The sequence below is a fragment of the Catharus ustulatus genome, chromosome 1 (genome assembly GCF_009819885.2).
Source record: "Catharus ustulatus isolate bCatUst1 chromosome 1, bCatUst1.pri.v2, whole genome shotgun sequence".
NCBI classification, from domain to species: domain Eukaryota; kingdom Metazoa; phylum Chordata; class Aves; order Passeriformes; family Turdidae; genus Catharus; species Catharus ustulatus.
Genome location: NC_046221.1, coordinates 138,318,289 through 138,338,470, shown reverse-complemented (window position 1 = coordinate 138,338,470; position 20,182 = coordinate 138,318,289). Strand labels below are relative to the sequence as shown.

Genomic DNA, 20,182 nt, shown 5'->3' with positions numbered 1-20,182 from the left:
TGAAACTAATTAGTGGGAAATATTTGATTGCTCATCAATTAGTCAGAAAACTCTAACTGCTCTAAACCTGTCTCTGACAACTCCATTGCAGATGCAAGCTGATCTAATTAGGTTCATCACAATGAATTTGATTCAAAGTGAAATTTTCCATTTATTTGTTCTGATAGTTTGCTTAACATTAAACAACGCTTTTAAGAATTGCTTGTAAATCTGCTTTCATGCTGTTGTAGAGCAGGTAACTTCCTAGGCACATTTGCATTCACTTTGCCTCTGCCTTGGATGTATTAACCATTGTTGAGAGTTATACTACCTAATTAGGGAAAAGAATAAAAGATTACTTTAGAATAGTTATACAGGTACAGCATATTTTTTCTGTGGAAAAAACCCTCAAACACACAGATATTCCAAAGGCTTATCTCCAAGATAGTTTTGGTAACTACCCTTTATCTCATGATGTATTTTGCATTGGCAGTTGTTGGCAGAAGAGATAGATGTTATATTTTTATCCTCATAGTCATAAGTCATAGAGTTTGTGTGTTCTTTGCATCACCAGAAATCAACCTTTTAGGATGTTCCAGATCCCACAAAACTAATAACTGGCGAAATAAATTATAGACTACACACTATCAAGATAAGATAGCAAATTTTTTTGTTTGTATTATATTATGTTTTACATTGTAAAATATTATGGGAAAATGCAATGAAGCAGAAATATATGAGGCAAACAAAATTTATTTATATTGCAAACATATGTGGACCATTCATCATTCATTCTCAGAAGGTTAGCTATGCTTGAAAGCTATGGCAGATATCATGAAATATCTGTTTCATAACACTTTTGTGACAGAGTATCTTAGGTCAAGAGGAACATGCACACGTGTGGTTGCATCACAGTTACATGTAAAATTAAGTTTATGTTTATGATTAAACCCAGAAAATGTATTTTCAGGCAGAACTGGAATCCTGGCTTTGGTTAGATATTAAGCTGAACATCGTGACAAAAATAATATTCAAGTCATAAGACTGGGGAGAAAAGTGCTTTGAAATGGTGAAAAGACATATTTACCTTGTGCAACTGATAGTATTGCTCAGCACCTACTCCTCCTTGCTCTTCTCCTGTCCACAGCACCAAGCGTAGTGTCCTTTTTGGACGAAGTCCTAAAACACAGGTTTTAATATTTTTTAATATTAAATACAAATACATTTTGAGCACTTTTTGCATTGGTCTCCAGCCTCCAATGGATGAAACTCCTGGATTTCCACAAACCAAACACAACTTATATCAAGTGTGGGTTTTTCTGTCTAGAATACTTTTTTCTCGTTTAGAGAGAGACTGGGGTATGGGGAGAGCCCACATGAGGAAAAAGTGGGCAGTTGAGATGCTGCTACCAGTTGCAGTAGCACAAGAGAAGCACATTTCAGGGACATACTGAAAGTGTCTGAAAACCTCACCAGAAAGTAACTACCTAAATAGATTCCTGAAACGTGTGCTTCTGTCATTGTGGTGGTCTGCCATAAGAAATACACATCTGCTCACAGCAGATCCAAATCAAATTTTCATGAAAGCTACCATTGCTTTGTCATGGTTAATTTATTACAATTAATTGAAAATGAGCTGCCAGATTTTTATGAGAAATGTTTATCCATTTCATGAACTGAGGGCCTATATAATATTATTTTGCTTTTTATCAGAGAAATGAAAAGCAGCAATCTGTACTTCAGAATCTGAAAGAGTGAGCTGCTAAATGTATGCATGACTTTCTGAAACAAAGTGAACATGAAGCCATTTTCTATTTTGCTATGGTAGCTCAATCAGAAAGATAAGGTCTCAGATAAATTTTGAAACCATTTTTGCCATGACAAAACTGATCAGATAGAAGTTGCTTCCCTCTATTTATTTGGTTGTTTCTATTCATAAATTAATACATTGAGAGAAACTTGAGAGCACGGAAGAGCAAACAGATAAAGAAGAAACTGTTCTCTGTGCAGTAGAATGCTAATTATGTTAGAGAAAAAAATAAAGAAAAAACATGAAGAGATTATCACAAGTGATAAAGCATAAAGTACCACACATGGTTTTGTGCTGAGGAGAAATAATATCAGTATCACTGTCAAAACTTATTTCATTTCCTGACTGAAATGGATGAAGACTGCCAATAGGCTTGACCTTCATTAATGTTTTTTCTTTTGACACAGTGAATATGATCTGAAGACTTCTTTCTCAAAACTACATGCTAGCAATCCTCAGAACTGAAGGCAGAATAGAGAAGGAATACACCACATCTGAATAAAAGACCTTGGATTTTCCAGTATTTCATAAAGAACTGCAAACAAGTTTAAAGGTGTATTTTTCTGGATGTTGATCCGTTGACTGTAAACAGAAAGGTTGTCAGGCTTCATTACTTTAAAGACAACCTTCTGCACACCTCCCAGTGGATTCCCTGCTCTCCTAAATTACAACAGTAAAAGATTAGCCTCCTTTGTTTTTCAAGTTAGTCAGATGTCTTATGAAGTAAAATTGAGATAATAAAATAGCTATCGGTTTGAAGTCAGAAAGATTTAAGCCCAAAATAACCCCAAATGTGTCAGCAGCTTGGTTAGAAGAGGTGACTGTATAAAAGGAAATGGGCTGGTATAAAACATAGAGGACAGTGCTGCAGTATGGCTCCAGCAGCACTGCAGTTTAGGTGGAAAAAGGAGGTTTATTTGTCATATCACAAAATAAAAGCTGAAGTCCAATCTCCAGCCCACCACACCAAGTCTGTGAGAGTAGCTTTGGTAGGAAATGCTTAAGACAGGGAAGCAGCATCTTCTGGCTCCTCCCAGGCAAAAATCAAGCTGCTTTAGTCTGTCACTGCTGCCCTAAGGGGGACTTGGGCCAGTGGTCAGGGTGTCCTCTTGGTTGGCTCAGAAGAGCTGTAACCTCAGCTCCGGCTCTGCAGGGGCTTCAGATGATCTCAGCTCGCTTGTGGAAAACATATTTGAGGTTCCTATGGCTCCCTCCCTGCCCATCATTGCACCTGTCCACTGAAGCTGGGGAAATAAAAAAGCTCTGCTGAGCTTTGGTCTTTCCAGTCCAGGACGTGGTGTATCAGTTCTTCCCATCTCAAGGATTCCTGTCAGCAAATTCATTTGTGTGTTCTACTGAAATTAAATGGGCAACTTTAAAAAAACAAAAATATATAAGCTATGGAGCCAGTTATTTTAGATACAAACAAAGTCTACAGAGGAAAATTTAATTTCCTCATTATCTTAATCTGAAAGTGATAAGTATTTATCTACCTTTTATTAAAGAACAGCAAATAAATCCTGTATTCAGAAGTAAAATTGCTAAGAATATTCTCAAAGAATGTTTTTATTAGAAGAAATATTAAGTACTGTATTCAAGTTACAAAAGTTTTTAAAAGTAAATTTAACTGCTTTGGTTTGCTTCTTAAAAACTACTGGTTGCTAAGCAAGGCATCATCTTTGGAGTATCAGAATTCTTCCAGATTGTAGCCCAAACAGGCATTGGAAAGACACAATAAAATAGCAATTGGGCTAGAAAACTAAGTTTTATGGTGGGTGCAACGTATAGGCAATTTTAAATTGAAGAAAAACTGTTGCACAAATAAAATTGAGCCTTTTTCCTTGTTAACTGAATAAATGACTTATTACATAGTATTAAAAATAAAGAGGCTATCAGAAGAAAAAAAACCCTACAGATGATTTTCCAAACCTTCAGTGTTTTAGAAAAATGTATTATCTTTTTTATCTCCTTTCCACCTTGCCCTTAACTGAAATAAAATCCTAGTTTATCGCAAAGGTGCATTTTGGTGATCAGCCTCTATATTCTTTTGGTTTATCTCAAGCATAAAAGATACTATGGGGCATGTGGGCTCACAAGTTAAAGAATGAAATAAAAACATCAATATGGTCGATCTATGACTAAGGATACCTCTGTAGCAAGCACAGCAGGACACTTGCTCTATTCCACTCCCTCTGTGCTGAAGCGGCTGCTATCCTTTCCTTCTCCTTGGGTACCACAAACACTTCAGTCATACTAATGTGCAGGTCTTATTGACTCTATTTTCTGTTCCTTTTAAATCATCATAGATTGCTCACATTCATAGATAACAGCAGCAAGACCTGAATTTTATGTCCTACCTGTCTTGCTCACGCTTGACAGAATTGAGACATTCCCACACAGCAAAACTGAAATCTATTGCTTGGTATGTGTAGAGACAAAACACAATGGCCTGTCACATGTAAAGGAAAAAAATAAATCCACTTCACTCTCAATATAGTTTACAAGTCAGGAAGGAGAACTTGAATCATCTTTTTAAAATCAAAATAGAGATCAGTACTATAAATGCAAATTTTCCTTCAGTAACTACTTTCCCACTTTATAAACATTAACCCTTACTGACAGGGAGGATCACAAATATAAAGTATTTTCTAAGAAGCCAGCGTGTAGATGTCTAACAGGCTTGTTCTATGCCATTTTAAGACTGACCAGTTTACAAAAACATAAAAAGCATTCCACCTTTGTAAAAACAGATATTTTTTTCTGCAAGTCAAGGCACTGGGATCACACACAAGCAAATCAGCTTACACAAGGATACAATCAAACTGCAAATGGTTGTGAGTAGATTAACAGGTGTCAAGGTTTAGCCTCAGCCGGCAGCCAAGCCCCTCACAGCCACTTGCTCACTTCCCCACCAATGGGACAAGGGAGAAAATCAGGAGGATAAAAGCTAAAAAACCTATGTATTGAGATAAAGACATTTTAATAGGGAAAGCAAAAGCTGTACACACAAGCAAAGCAAAAAAGCAAAGTAATGCTTTCCTAAGACCCTGCATAAATGGCCTGAAAAGCCTTGATCTGAGCATAAAGTAGAATAAATTGCACTGCAAATTGAGGGAGGTAATTCTGCCCCTCTACTTCCCCTGCTGAGACACCACCTGGAGTACTGCATCCAGCTCTGAAGTCCTCAGCACAGGGAAGACATGGACATGCTTAAGCAGGTCCAGGGAGGGTCACAAAGATGACCAGATGGATGGAACTTCTCTCCATCCAAGAGACAAGAGAAGGCTCCAGGGAGACCTTAGAGGAACCTTCCAGTAACTGAAAGGAATCAACAAGAAATGGGGACATTTTTTAGCAGGGCCTGTGGCAATAAAGACAAGAAGCAATGGTTTTAAACTAAAGGAGGGTAGATTCAGATTAAATGTAAGGAAGATGCTTTTTACAGTGAGGGAGGTGAAACACTGTCACAGGTTGCCCAGAGAGACAGAGGATGCCCCATCCCTGGAGAAATTCAAGGTCAGATGCAACAGGGCTCTGAGCAACCTGATCAAGTTGAAGCAGTTCCTGCTCATTACAGGGGGTTGGACCTTTAATGATGTTTTTCAATCCAAACTATTCTCTATGTTCTCTTAATTCTAATATTCCCTAAGTCACTAATGTGTTTATTTTAGGAGCTATTAGGGAGAGGTATATACAGATGCATCATCCTCAAGTACCATCCTCTGCTGCACTGAACATAAGTTATGGCCTTTCCTGCATTGTTACCCTGTGGCTTGGAATTTCTTTAAAAGGTATTTATACAAAAATATTTGTAAGTATTTATATAAAAAACATCAAGATACATAATGATGTTGCTGACATGCTTTAAATCCTTATTACACTCCCTACCTTTTTCAGTTTGGAGCTGATTAGACATAGGAGACTTACTGGATGCCATTAGTTGGGATATTTCTGTCATGCATGCACTTCTCATAAAATACCTGGGCTTTCCAAAATTTCTGCTGCAGCACAGAATAAAAATAAAATCAGTACTCCACATTTTGCTAAAGAAGATAAGAACTCATCATCAAAAACAGTGGTACAATCTGCTAATACTTGATTCATGTATTGTGAGGTATGGGCAAGGAAGAGAAAAAGGTCTTACCTCTAGCAACCTGTTTCCCTGCCAAATTTCAAAGAATATACATACAGAAATAAACTGTAACCAATAGGATGATGGTAATAACACAGTTAGTTGAAGATGTCCAGACTTCTCCTCTGAAGACCTAGAAGAAATCTCCATTCTAAACCAGAAGGTCTTTGGCTTTTACTCTTGTTAGAGACACAGCCCTCTAGAGTTTAGACAACTGATCTCACTACTTGTGCATAAAAATGCCTGTGTACTCATCTATTTAAGAAGAAATTGGTTTTTTTTTTTTAATTGAGTGACAAATAATGATTTCACAGAGAAAAATCATAGAATCATAGAGTGGTTTGGGTTGGAAGGGACCTTAGAAATCATCTAGTTCCAACGTGCCTGCCATGGACAGGGACATTTCCCTAGCTCAGGTTGCTCAGAGCTCCATCCAGCCTGGCCTTAAACACCTGCAGAGATGGGCATCTGCAACTTCTCTGTGCAGCCTGTGCCAGGGCCTCACCATCCTCACCACCTCATCCAAGGAATTCTGATTCCTTCCAAATATCTAATCTGAACCTACTCTCTTTAGGCTTGAAGCCATTGCCTCGTGCCCTGTCACTACATGCTCTTCTAGATAGACTCTCCTCATCTTCCTTGGTTCCCTTGAGGTACTGAAAGGCCACACTCAGGTCATCCCTAAGCCTTGTCTTCTCCAGGCTGAACAACTGCAATTCCCTCAGCCTTTTCTCATAGAAGACACGCCCTATCCTTGTAATCATCTTCATGGCCCTCCTCTACACTCACCCCTGCAGGTCCACATTCTCCTTCTGCTGGGATCCTCAGGGCTGGATGCAGCACAGGGGGGGTCTCAGAAGGAGAGACCAGAGAGGCAGAATCCCTCCTCTCACCCTGATGGCCACGTTGTTTTGGATGCAGCCCAGGACATATTTGGCTTTCGGGGCTACAAGTGCACATTGCTGGGTCATGTCCACCCTCTCACCAATCAGTATCCTCAAGTCCTTTGCAGAGCTTCAAAGTTAAAAACTTCCAAAGGCAAGGCAAAGAACAGCTGAAAAAAAACCCTTTAGCTTGATTATAACATATTTCTAATTCTCTAGTGAAGCTCAAACAAGACATGGGAAACAGTTTTTGGCTTAGGAAACTTTCTTTTCTTCTTAAATCAGGCTAATGCAGTGCAATCTCCTTGATTTTTGTCTGTTGATAGCTTCCTTTTCTGGCACTGAGGACAAAGCATTGCACAAAATAGAACTGGGGAAGCAAGTAAGCCTCTGAGTGTCAAAAGTCTTGAGTAAAGAGAGATGAGGTGTGGAGAAGAAGAGATGAAGCATTGTAGGAAGAAGAGAGAAAATGGTCAGGTCTGGGGCTGGGGAGGGGAAAATCAAAGTGGAGCGATGAGCCAAGCTGGATACTGCAGCTCAGTCTCGCCTGGGGCTGTTTGCTTGCTCAGAAACATGTTTTGGGGTTGAGAGGACACAACTGTGCCACTGGCACAGACTGTGAGCAGCTTTTGGGACAGGCCCTTCACAGAGGGCACAGGGGCACAGCAGTGCCCAAGGTGAGCCAGGCTAGGAAGGGACTGGATTTGCAGAGCACCAGCAGCCTTGACAGCAGTGCAGCAAGACACCGGGATTACACGAGCAATTGTTTTTTCCTGTTTTTAGGGAGGCTGGTGATCTTACGACAGAAAGGCAGATTTACAGAATGTGGAGAAGGGAAATGTGAGAGGTTTTAGAAAGATTTATTTTTAAAAAGCAATGCAATATCCAAAAGGAAACGTCAAGGAAGGAGCTGGGTATACAAGACTGGAGGGCAAATCTGTGAATGATTTGCAAGTCTAGTAACTAAAAATAACATGGACTAAGCCTTTTGACTGGCGAGGTGAAGGAGAGAAGAGGGAAGCCAAGCCCAGAGCCTGGTGCTTATGGGCTGCAAGTCAGGCATAAACAGTGCCAGAGGGAGGTTTCTCTGTGGACACCTTCCTGCCACCTCCACATCCACACTTTCCTGGGCACTTCAGATGAGAAGTACTGCCAAATGTGCTCGCCAGCACGTGGGGTTTTAAATGAAGAACTGGTTTGTGTAGTGTCATGAAGACTTTACAGCTCATGTGTACCCAAAAAAGGAGGGGGAAAAAAAAAAAAAGCAAAGAAAGGAGTTGAAAAGGGAACACAATTTTGCTTGTGTAAAAAAGCAAAGTGCAGAGTCAGCAGAGAACTCATCCACCCCATGCCTTGCTCTGGTCCTGTCAGCTTGTTCTCTGAGTCCCACAAAAGGAATAAGACACTGTCCACCTTTAAAACACACTTTACTCCTCTTCAGGAACATGTTCTTCCTAAGGGATCTCATCAAATTGTGGAGCAGAAAAGGCAATGTGGGGCCCACTCCCACACTCTCTGAGATTACAAATACCAGACATGGTTTGATCTTAATGAGAGGTGGGTCTGTATTCTGCCTCTGCTGCCCCACTCTTTGAATTAGAAAAACAAATCTGTTAGGCTATTCTGAGAGCTGATGAGTCAGAAAATGAAGCAGGCACATTTCTGTCTCCATATTGAAAATTTATACCTTAAAAAAAATGAAAATAAAAGTACTTCATTTGGGAAGGATTTCAGCACTTCACCATGTCAATCATGTTAAAGATTTGAAAAAAAACCCCATCACACACACAACAGCTAGCATTGACAGGTTTTAAAGATTGTTATAGATAATCAAAGCCGAGATTTTTTCTTGAGTTTTCTGGGTAAATTAAAGCTTGCAGAGAAGTAGCAGTCCACAAGACAGAGGTCAAAATTGCTATGGAGGGCTGTATATCTAAATTTACTACCAGATTAGCAACCTTTTATGTTTCCAGTTGCCCTTCTGCTATGTCAACACAGTATGAAAATTGAAGATTTAAGTACTTGCTAAATATGCATTCAACCAAATGTTAAAATGAAGGAATAAATGCATTTGTAGTGTAACAGGATATGCAGGTATTTTATACCAAGTAGATTTAATAGAATTGAAAACGTGAAGGTCAGAATAAAACACTCAGCTTTGGGAAAGTGAAAAGAATGTAAGAACAAGAAGTTAATATCAGGTATATTTGATTAAAGAAAAACACCAGAAACTGTAAAAGTAGTTATTTCATTATGTTTCACAACATATCTCCTAGACAGCAAACAACTACACCACCACAAGAAATTCAGAAAAATGTTTAAACAAAATATTTTGCAAGCACGTTAAAATTGCATTTATATTACTTCAATTAAACTAGCAGAAAAGGAATTGCTCTGGTGATCACATTTTTAATAAAACATATCTTTAGTCCTCATATATTAGTAAATTTGGACTGGGGAAATGTAACTTCATATAAAGACTACAGTGAACTGTATAAAAATCTGTCTAATGGTTTTCCAGTTGCATTAGTCACTGGTATAATTCAGATGAGAGTTACAATTTCAATTTTAAATAAGTTTTAAGGGGGAAATTGTCTAATCAACTCCTTATGAGTAATAATAATTCAGTTAATACCTAAAAATTCTTACATGCATTGTTTTAAAAAAATTTCTGTAGTTTTCTGTCTCTTTTTCCTATGAAACAGTAATTTAGTTGTGCCAGATCCATGTCTACATCTATAGGAAAGCTGATTTATGAAACCCCAGTTCAGCTTAATGCTGGCAAATACGCAAATAGGGGAAAGGGCACATATCATCTATCACCATACATTTCTCCCTTTTTCATGTTTCATCATTGTCTAGGAATGCAGGAAAGCTGTGTAAAAGGTGTGATGACTGGGATTAGATTTTGTCAACAATTATTCTTCCTTCATCAAACTACTCTAGCAGCAATGGCATCACCATCCTACCCTGGGTGTGAAAGAGGAAAACGCTCCCTGTTCATCTCCCTGACTGCTGGTATTCACTGGCTCTGGCAGCTCCCCATGGCAAGTGTTTTCTAACATGGAAGAACAGGACTCTCAGATGCACTTTGAGGCACAGTCCAAGCAGGAGACTTCCTGGTCTAAGGCAGCAGGCAGACATGACCAAACATGGGCTCAGTGCACAACACAACGGCACAAGCAGGGAACTGTTCACCCTGTATCACAACCCACCACTACAGGGGTCTTTGGGGTGCAGCCTTTCCTGGAGCTGCACCAACTACTTCTGTAGAAGCAGGGGTTCAGATAGCATTCACTGGCAACACTTACACTGGCTGCAGTCCAAGCAATTGAAGAGAAAGAGGAAAAATTTGTAATTTGAAAAATTCACAGCTCAGCCACTGACTTCTGAAGATGTCCCCAGATTGAGCAGTAGCTGGTGGGTAGGTATGCACCTCTGGGCTTGGCAGGGCACCAAGAGTTGGCTAGCAATGAAGCAAGAGGGACCCAAACACAGCCAGGAAAAGGTAGAAAACACATTTCTTGAGTAAGGAAAGAGAGCTTATGGATAAATGTTGCTGAAAGGAACCTGGGATGTGAACAAAGAACCTGTTGACTGATTCCTCCTGTGCTAGCAGAGATGGGATTCTGAAAATAATCTAGACTGGAGTGTCAAGTAACATACCCCACCAGTTTCTATTCTCCGCAGTGAAAAATTAATTCCAGATGTTTTAATTAAAAAGAGACATAGCAGTTATAATTTCTGAAGTTTTTCAGAAGAAAGCACTGAAATTCATCCATCAAAATCAACTGGATTTCTAACTCCAGTAGGCTCCCTACTGCTGTTAGGAGACTTAAAATACTATGTTTGGAAAACTGACACTGCCATACAACCACCTTTTACAGACCTTTCTCTATTATTGCCACTGTTCAGTCCCTTCAAGCTCCCTTTAGGGATGAAAGGCCCCATGTCCAGCACTAGAGTGTGAGGTGGCTTTGGCAGGGCTGGAGGAGGGCAGAACACCAGTGGCCTCAGCTGGGAAATGCCTCTCAGCCAAGCAATGTGGGAGCACAGCTGGATTAGGAGCAAAGAGGCAGCACTGGCCAAAACTCTGATACCACTGGATCCATACTAGCTGCTTCTTGCTCAAATACCCTGTACACAGGGATGACTCCCGAGCAAGAAGAGCTGCAGGCTTGAAATGCTGGGAAAGGAACACAAATATCTCCTTCACAGAAGCTGGCAACCAACATTCAAAGCAGGATCAAGTCCTGCAGACTGTCCAACCAAAGACAAAATATGGCAGCAAATAAATTTTGTAGGATTTTATGGTGATGTTCTACGTGTAGCTGCTTAGCTAGACTTTGATCTCACCTTGAAAAGCAGCTTCTTTTGTAAACCTTGTGTGAGAGAGGGACATGAGAAGCTGTGTTTCAAATTACACCAGAGCACTAACCAGACCAACATGAAAATTCTGAGGCAAATTACATTGGCCAGCTCCAGAGATGCTCTTTTTTGCACATAAACTAAAAAAAACTAACAAAATTTTAGAATTATAAATGCAACCTGAAAAAAGTTGGGTTTGAGATTTCTAGGCTGTAATTAGCAACACAGCTGCTGTTCTGTAAAATCTAAAACTGCAACTTGCTTGAGTGCTGTCTCTCCTACAGCTTCCACAGGCTCTCATCACAGCACATTACAGCTCATGCAACACCCCATGGATTCTCTCAGCTTAAAGATGGGAACCTATCAGCCTTTCCTCTCTAAAACACCTCCAGTGTCTTCCCATCATCTCTTAATAACCCCAAATAATCCTCTCAATACTGCCATGGAGATATTTGCAATCTGTCACACAGAGTTTGCAGACAGATTAAAAGGCAAGAGACTGATGATTACAACAATGCTACTCATGTTCTGGTAACCAGGTGTTTGTCATCTTTAAGAAAAGAATAAAAGTGCTTTCTTCCTGCCTCCCCTCAGGTGGGACATAAATGCACTTGCCCACCTCTCCCCAGTCACCCATTTGAAGAGTATATTGGAACTTCCTATTCTAAATATTTTTATGCCTCTATCAAAATTAGTTAAAATAGATCAAAAGATTAAAACCTGCAGAGTTCTGGGCAGGGCAGCAGCTGTCAGACATGGTGGAGGACAAACTGCACATTGCACAAGTTTATTGCCATGGACAGTCTGCCTGCAAGTACAAAAGGGTAATTTCTTAAGCATCAGAAATCCTCAGCTAATCACAACAGCCTTGGCTTCCCTGAAGGAAAGGGAGTTTACCAGCTCAGACCAGTTCAAAAACTGCCTCAGCAACTCTAAAAATCTCTCTATTTCCAGTAAAAGGAATAAGGGGTAACAACCAGCTGAAACGTTCATATTTCTTCACATAGCAACTTCTGTGGAAACATTTCCAGTTCTTCCTCTTTTTAAGCACATCAGCCATGAAGCAGCTTGCCACAGATATTGCCTCTCAGTGGCATATGTAAGCTTCAAGAATTTAATTCATGTTTTTCTTTCCTTTGTGCTTCATTAAACTTTATTATTAATGGTAAGAAATGACCCCTGTGAACACCAATAGTCAGTATGGCCATTAGTTAGTAAATTTTCTAATATTAGCTACCAGCAAAGCAAGCAGCCAGGAGAACTTGATATGGATGCACTAAGGAAAATGCTTCTTTTTACTCCAGTCAGGAGATGTCTACAGCCAGCCTGGGCACCAACAGGTGCACAAGCTGATACTGATGTTTAACCGCATGTTGCTGAAGGGGATGTTTTGAGAGTGAAATTGCAGCTGCACAGAAAACAAAGCAAGATTCACCTTGTTGAAATTAAAATTGTTGAAATCTATTGAATTGAAATCTAGAAGTAGACATTTGCTCTGAATTTGCTGCCAGTGCTTCCTCCCTGAAGAAGGATGAGAGGGAATGGCACCACCAGCAGGTACCCCCTTCCTAGTATCCCACTGGGGAAGACAAGCAGAGAGATGGTACAGCTATTAGAAGCAAAGTATTCAGACAGACTGGAACTTTCCATGTGTTAGCTCTTCTACTTTCCAGAGCTAACTGAATGGTTATAACTTTAAACAGTGTTCAAAAACTATAGCATCACAATCAGCCCTATGCTTTTAAGGTACTATTCTTCTGAAATGTATACATGGGATTTTACATCAATAAAATACTTTTATTCCACTTTCTGCTAATATAATGCAAAAGCTTCAGTTCAGTCTGACTTTCACGTAGGTGCCTTTCCCTCAAAAAGAAACAACATTCATATGAAATTAAAATGGAAATGGAAACAAAAAAAGCTACCAAATGTTTGAAGGCTTGAAGACTATGTAAAACTACTTCAGATTGTGCTGGACTGGTACATGTCCTTATAGGGAGCGTGTAACTGTTATGGTGTCTGAAAAGCTAAAGCACCCAAAAGCAAAATAAAACAAAAAGAAAAAAAAATATACCAGTATGGCACAGAAATTGTCACCTCAATTAAAAGAAAATAAAAGCTAACATTGAAGATTCAGGAAATATGAGGAAGTATAAAGGTCAATACATTAAGTAACTGATTTACTTAGAAATAAAAACAAGAACTATTAAAAATTTTACTCGGGGCAAGAAAACTGCATTGCTTAAAATAAAATCTTACACCATAATTTTAATGATTTTTCAATTAGGTTAATGTATTTGGTCCTCAGCCAAGAAATGGTTTTGGGAGGAGGCTATGTTGAAAGTATGGAATTGAATTTAAACTATAATATTTTTTAAGTATTACATGAAATTTTCAGAATCCAAAGTAACAGGCATAATTTGTGTCTTGTCCATAGGCCACATCCAAGGGTCACAGTGATATCATGATAAAATTTTATTAGACCATCACTGAAAAACCTGCTTTAATAGTGTAACAGTATTTTGCTTTCATTAACCAGACCATGGCAGAAGTACTGGCATTATTTCTTACTGCACAATATAAATACATATTCTAGAAGTCATATTTCAGAATGCTTATTTCAGCTTGAGGATCATATCACCACAGCTGTAAGATCAGTTATACTCTGGTAAATGCAGACAGGTTTTTATGGCTACACAATGCACCATGGCTTTAAGACTCCCTGGACACAGTAAAAAATTTATACACATGCATAGAGCCAACTGAGTTGGCTTATCTTCATTTCAAATGTATTTGGTGGACTAGTGTGAGACTAAATTTATCAGGGTTCAAAAGGATATCAAACAAAGTCTCCACAGTTCAAAACACAATACTCATTCAAAACACAATCTGTGGAATTAATTTTAAATAAAAGTCATTAATTTGTTTCTCACAAAATCTCCACATCTTTTTATTTTGCTGTCCTTTTTTTTTCTTTTTTTTTTTTTGGTCAAATTTTAAATGCTTAAGATATAAAATCTGCATTAATCAATCTACTATGAAGGCCAGTTTGTAAAAGGCATATCCCCCTTGCTTATCTACAGCTATGAAGATCCAGAAGTCCTCTCCCAGCCTTGTGTTACTGCAGAGCACTGGTACAACAAGAGCACAACACAACAGCTGCCCAGAACAGAGGGCATCAGCAAAAGCTCCAGCATTTCCCAGCTGAGAGAACAGCATTTCACCACAGGTTGCACAGCAAACACACAGCCTGCTACCAGAGGAAATCAAATATTTAAACAAGAAAAAAGTGATGCGTTTCAGCCATGCATGAAGGGAAACCCAGTGAATAAAAATTATACAATGCCACCATGAACTTGCCCTTAAGAAACACACACCAGTTTATTCTGAATAGAATAGAGTACCAAACACAGCAGCAAACTTTCTTTTCCTTGAAGGTGGAGAAAACACAGCCAATTTTCCAAGCTTCATAAAAAAAAATATTTCAAAACACTAAAAGGAGTACACTTGGATTCTTTGTAGAAGAATCCCATTTTGTTTGCTTTTAAAAAATCAAAACTTTAAACAGACGCACGCTGTTTTAGTTACAGATTGATAATCCAATCATTCCAAGGCTGGGAAATTGAGAGATTGAGGTTCAGACAATGCAAAACAAAGGAACTCACAGGGATGTCTGATGTTCATGACTGCAGTATGCACACAGCTAATCACATAACAGAGCTTGTCTACAAAGAGCTCTTCAAGAAAGACTGAGATTGTTGAAGTGCACAAATCCTTCCACTGGGAAGGAGGGAAAACAATTTTATTGTTTAAAGGCTGCCAGGGCTATGAGCAGGAGCAGCAGCAGCAGCTGATTTCAGTTTCTAATGAATACATTGGGCATTCCTCTTAACCACAGGTTACATTTATGGAAAAGGGAATAAGGAGGAAAAATAGATTCCATCTGATGAAGGGGGGAAAGCATCCTTGGATATCAATGCAACAATCTAAAAAGTCTGTTTGTGGTATAGTGATAAAATTAATATTTGTGCTCAGAGACATGACTAAAATAGAAAATCCAGTTCAGACATCAAACAAAATGTCCTGGAAATGTAATGCATTAAATATATTTTAAAATTAAAGATTTACCCAGATCCTTTATGAGTGATAATGCTTCCCATGATATAAATGCTCCACCACCATCATCCATAGCTCCCTGCCCAACATCCCAGCTGTCCAGATGTCCACTGATCAATACAACCTGTAAAAGCAGTTATGAGAAAACATATCTACATGAAAACACTGATTCAGAAAATTCTGTTTAGCATTTAAGCATTTTTATGATTTTGTCACAAAGTTGGCATTTTGATTTAGAATGGAAGGAAATAAATATTTCAAATACATTTAAACATTGTTCTCTAGTTGCTGAATATTAATCTGGGATTCTACTACTTTAAACCACTGCCTAAGTGAAACTAGATAAGCTGTGAGAAATGTTTAAATGAAAGGTTTTATCTCATACATTATGAAAGTGCATATGTTCCAGAGATGCAGGACTACTACACTGCTGACTGGTGAAATTTTCTTTCTTATTCCATCTGTTTAAGCCCTTAGGCATGAAATTTGATTAATCCTATTTCTGGGTGCATAAGGAAAAAATATGAACTTAGACTGATGCATTCCCAGAGGTTTTTGTTTTATTATATATCTATGGTACTTGTCACAGAGTACCTCTAATTTATTTTTGGATCCCCTATGTGCTACAACAATGACAAGATATTTTATAGTTCCATTAGTCATAAGGATATTTTAAAACATGGTAGCAAGCCCCAGATGGGTTTTCTGCAAAGAAGGTTTTGTGACTACAGTAGAGAATAGTAGCATGGGCATCTCCAGAAACATCCACTTTTAGATCTGAACCTTTCAAATGTTGACAAGCAGCATCAGAGAAATACCACAAGTGTGACAGTTCCCCAACTGGGCCTTGAGCTGGAGGAGTGATGGATCTATGATCACAATGGAAAGGTCAAGGAGGGACAAAAACTCTGAGCCAAGCAGGCAGTGTGGTAATATGGTGCAACAGCACAAAACCAAGAGCAGGATGCATTCAACTTAGGACAGCTCAGCACTAAGGAAAAAACTGAAGGAGACCCTGGAGCATCCACCTGTGTTCAGCTCAGAACTTGCCATTCACAAAGGGATGCTTCCCACTCTCTGGTTAGCTGATGTCAAACAAGTCTCAGAGTTGTGGGATCCAGAAAAATGTAAAAAATATTCATTCTTTCTGCCACTTTCTTCTCCCTAAGGGATGAGGATCTCTAGGCATATTATCTCATCTACCATTCATCGCCAGACAATTAGTGTAGCACTGAAAATGAGAACATAATGAGTTTTGCCTGTTATAACTCCTGGAAGGCAAGAGTCTATGCTGTAAAGAATGCAGTGAACATTGCAAGGAAGTAACTTGGAGCCCAAACAAGAAGATCTCTATTTTCTTCTTCATGTCAAATAAATCTGTTTTCACTGGTTAGTAAAATTAATGGACTATCATGGCAAGATAAAAAGTATTGAGTACTCATCATACAACAGTGTTTTTTCATCTAACCAAACACAAACTCAGGTAACATAACTGAAATACCCTAGTATTAAACAAAAGCCCTGAAAAAGTATTAATCATACCCATTGAACTGCTATGGGTCCAACCAGAATGCACCAAATCCCTTTAAATTTAGAAAATAGACTGTGAGATCTTTATAAATGTGTGTGTTACAAAAAACAGAACAGTCATGTCTTAGAAGCAGAAAAATCTGAAGAGCAGCTTACTCTTTCCTTTTCATGCCTCAACTCTCTTTTCAGGTTATTCAGCCTTAACATGTGTTTGCTTTCCAGCACAGACTCATTTTCTTGGTAGAAAATAGAAATGCTGCAAGTTTTATTCCAGAATCTCCCCTCCTTCAAAGGTGCTCAAACTTGGATGGACAGCCCCTCTGTAAAAGCCTCAGAATTTCTCAGGGGTATTCCTGGGATTTAATGTCAAGATCCTTGAATGGCCAACACAAAAGACAGCAAACAGCACATTTTCCAGGGACACTGCCCTGCAGTAGAAGTACTTAATAGCAACACAGCTTGAAACCAGATCATCTGAGAAAAGCAGTGCCGGCTTTGGAGGTAGAAAAGTTTCTGAAATGAGAGCAGAAAAGAAAAATGCTCACTGTGGCTGCTCTTGTCGCTTTCTTCTAAGGCAGGACTATGCACATGTTCACACTTGCTGGTGGTGAGGGCAATGCATGAATGAATTCTGCTCTGTGTTCATTCCTGAATGTGCAGCCCCACTGCAATCTGCCACATTTTGCAGCCAACTGATGCAGACTCAATACAGTCCACTCAATAAGGAATCCACAAATAACAATAATAATTTTTTTAAAAGAACAGAAAAGGCTCTCCGTGAAAACCCAATTGTCTGTGGTATAAAGGACGTCTATTCCACAGCTTCAAAATCCATGTGGTTTCTTTGTTCTTAAAGCAAAAATTGGTTTTAAGAAAATAACTATTTTGTCTCCTGGGAAACTGAGCTTCAAGATGAAGTGAATTATGTAGAACAAGTTTGTAAACTCATTGAGAGAGAACCAAGTTTACAATAGGATGCCTTGTCTTTAGCAGTGAAAGAATACATCACTAACGCTGTTAGTGATTGCTAGGAGCAATCTCAACAGCGTCTGAGAGGGAATTACTCCTCATTTCTGTGGAACAACACATATTGCAACAGCAGGAAATTCTGAATCAGGAGAAGGTGGTGTAATCTCATTTGGGGTTACAGACTCCAATTGTAAAGCTTCTTCACCAACTCCAGAACATTACACCAAAACAGATCAAGGTTCAAGCAGATTGAGAAAGTCAGTTAATTTTATGGATGAACTTCCAACTTAAATTTACTGAACCTGTTGCCAAGAGCAATTACATAAATACAACCATTGTACCTCTACGTGAAAGTTTCTTCAAAACAGTTGTTTTTACAAACTATCACGTTTTTGTAGCAGCTGCTGAAATGAAAGTTTCACGGATCATGCTGATAGCCATTCTTAAACAGACAGACATTCTTAAAATAAGACACAGTTATAAAATAACAAAACCCACTGTGTTTATCTTGTCCTTTAAGTAGATGGAATGTGTCCAGCAATGAATGGAAATATTTCTGAAATTCACTCTAAACCACTATATTCTTTAAAGTAATATTATAAAATAATATAGCATTTTAATACTCTGTATAGGTGGGCTAATAACAAAGGCAGTTAAAGTTATTAAGGATGTATGATTATTGCATTTTCCACATTGTTTTCAAGGCTGTTATGTGATTCTCAGCTCCAAACCTACACAGACACTAATAACTTACACTGCATGAAACATCCCTATAGAAACGCTTGTATAGAAGAATACAAGCATTGCAAAGGAATGCTTGTAATTACCTGTAAGTATAAGTATTTGTTTAAATATGCAGAGGAACCATAAGCAAATGTGCAGGACAGTACAAATACAGCAATACATATTTACCAAATTGACTAAAAATAAATTTAGGATAAGATAGCTTGCACGCAACATGACAACTTTAGATTTATATTTCTTGTTCTATTTCCTTCTGCATCAGCATGATGATCTCTATTGAATACCTTTAGGTCATGTGCAGCATTTCAATCAAGTATATTCAAATACTTTTAAAAAATTAATATTCTAAACCAAAGAAAATTAGGAATTCACATACATGTGCATATGTCATCCTTTTCTAAGCAGGATGGTTTATGCCACTAAAAAATAATCTCCCATCCCATATGTAGTGACACAGGCCAATTGCTTTTGTCATGCAACAACTTCAGAGTATGCAGGTGAACAACCTTCTGCTTGATTAAAAGGAATTTGAAGAAATGTCTATCCCATTTTTAGTTAAAGGAAGGGCTTCTTTCTATGCAGCCTTAGAGATCATAAATATGAGACATCAGGAAAGAACTATAAGGAACATTTTCAATCACTTCATTTAATCTATAATAACATTTGTATTAAGTTTTGAAAACCACAATGCAGAGGTATTTCATGTCTCTAAGAGAGATGTATATCAGGTAATGCAAGAGTAATGTAAGAGTAATGTAAGAGTAATGAAGCCATCATTCATCTTTGCCCTTCATGGATGAAGAGGGCTTCATGGATGGAGGTTTGGGTTCACAGAATATGATCTTTATTGATGGAATATGCCTATCAACACATTTCTCTTAGAAAAGCATACTAATAACTTTCATTATTCAAAACACTGAAAAGTATTTTTCTTTACATCTTTCTTCAGCAGACAGCGAAGATAAGGAGGACCTTAACTAGCAAAAGGACAGAAAACTTAAAACAAGCATCACATACACAAACAATCACAGAACCACAGAATCACAGAACCAATTACTTTGGAAAAGACCTTTGAGATCATCAAGTCCTTCCTGTCACCAAATTCCACCTTGTCAACTAGACCATGGCACTAAATGCCACATCTAGTCTTTTCTTAGGCACCTCCAGTGACTCCATCACCTCCCTGGAGAAGCCCATTCCAGTGTCCAGTCACCCCTTCTGTGAAGAACTTCTTCCTAATGTTCAACCTAAATATCCCTGGTGCAGCTTAAGACTGTGTTCTCCTGTTGCTGGTTGCCTGGGCAAAGAGACAAGGCCTTACCTGGCCACAGCCAACACCGGGTCTCTCAGTCACTCATCATGGGACTTGTGCTCCAGACCCTTCACCAGCCTTGTTGCTCTTCTCTGGACACACTCCAGCATCTCAACGTCCTTCCTAAAGTGAGGGACCCAGAACTGGACACAGTACTCAAGGTGCCAAGTACAGGGGAAGAATGACCTCCCTGCTCCTGCTGGCCACACCATTCCTGATCCAGGGCAGGATGCCATTGATCTTCTTGGCCACCTGGGTACACCCTGGCTCATGTTCAACCTGTTGTCAATCAGTACCCCGAGGTTCCTTCCTGCCTGGCCACTGTCCAGCCACTCTGT

At 38.9% G+C, this 20,182-nt stretch overlaps 1 protein-coding gene across 4 annotated transcripts in view; it reads right to left on the bottom strand.

Annotated features, from left to right (window-relative positions):
- CPQ (carboxypeptidase Q) overlaps window positions 1-20,182 on the bottom strand; it is a 142,083-nt gene that overhangs the window by 36,619 nt on the left and 85,282 nt on the right. For all 4 annotated transcript variants that reach the window (XM_033076138.1, XM_042779865.1, XM_033076147.2 and 1 more), the window contains 2 exons: window positions 15,302-15,413; window positions 1,067-1,158 (listed from right to left, as the gene is read on the bottom strand). In XM_033076138.1, coding sequence (XP_032932029.1) covers window positions 1,067-1,158; window positions 15,302-15,413 — 204 coding nt within the window. The remainder of the gene's footprint in view (window positions 1-1,066; window positions 1,159-15,301; window positions 15,414-20,182) is intronic.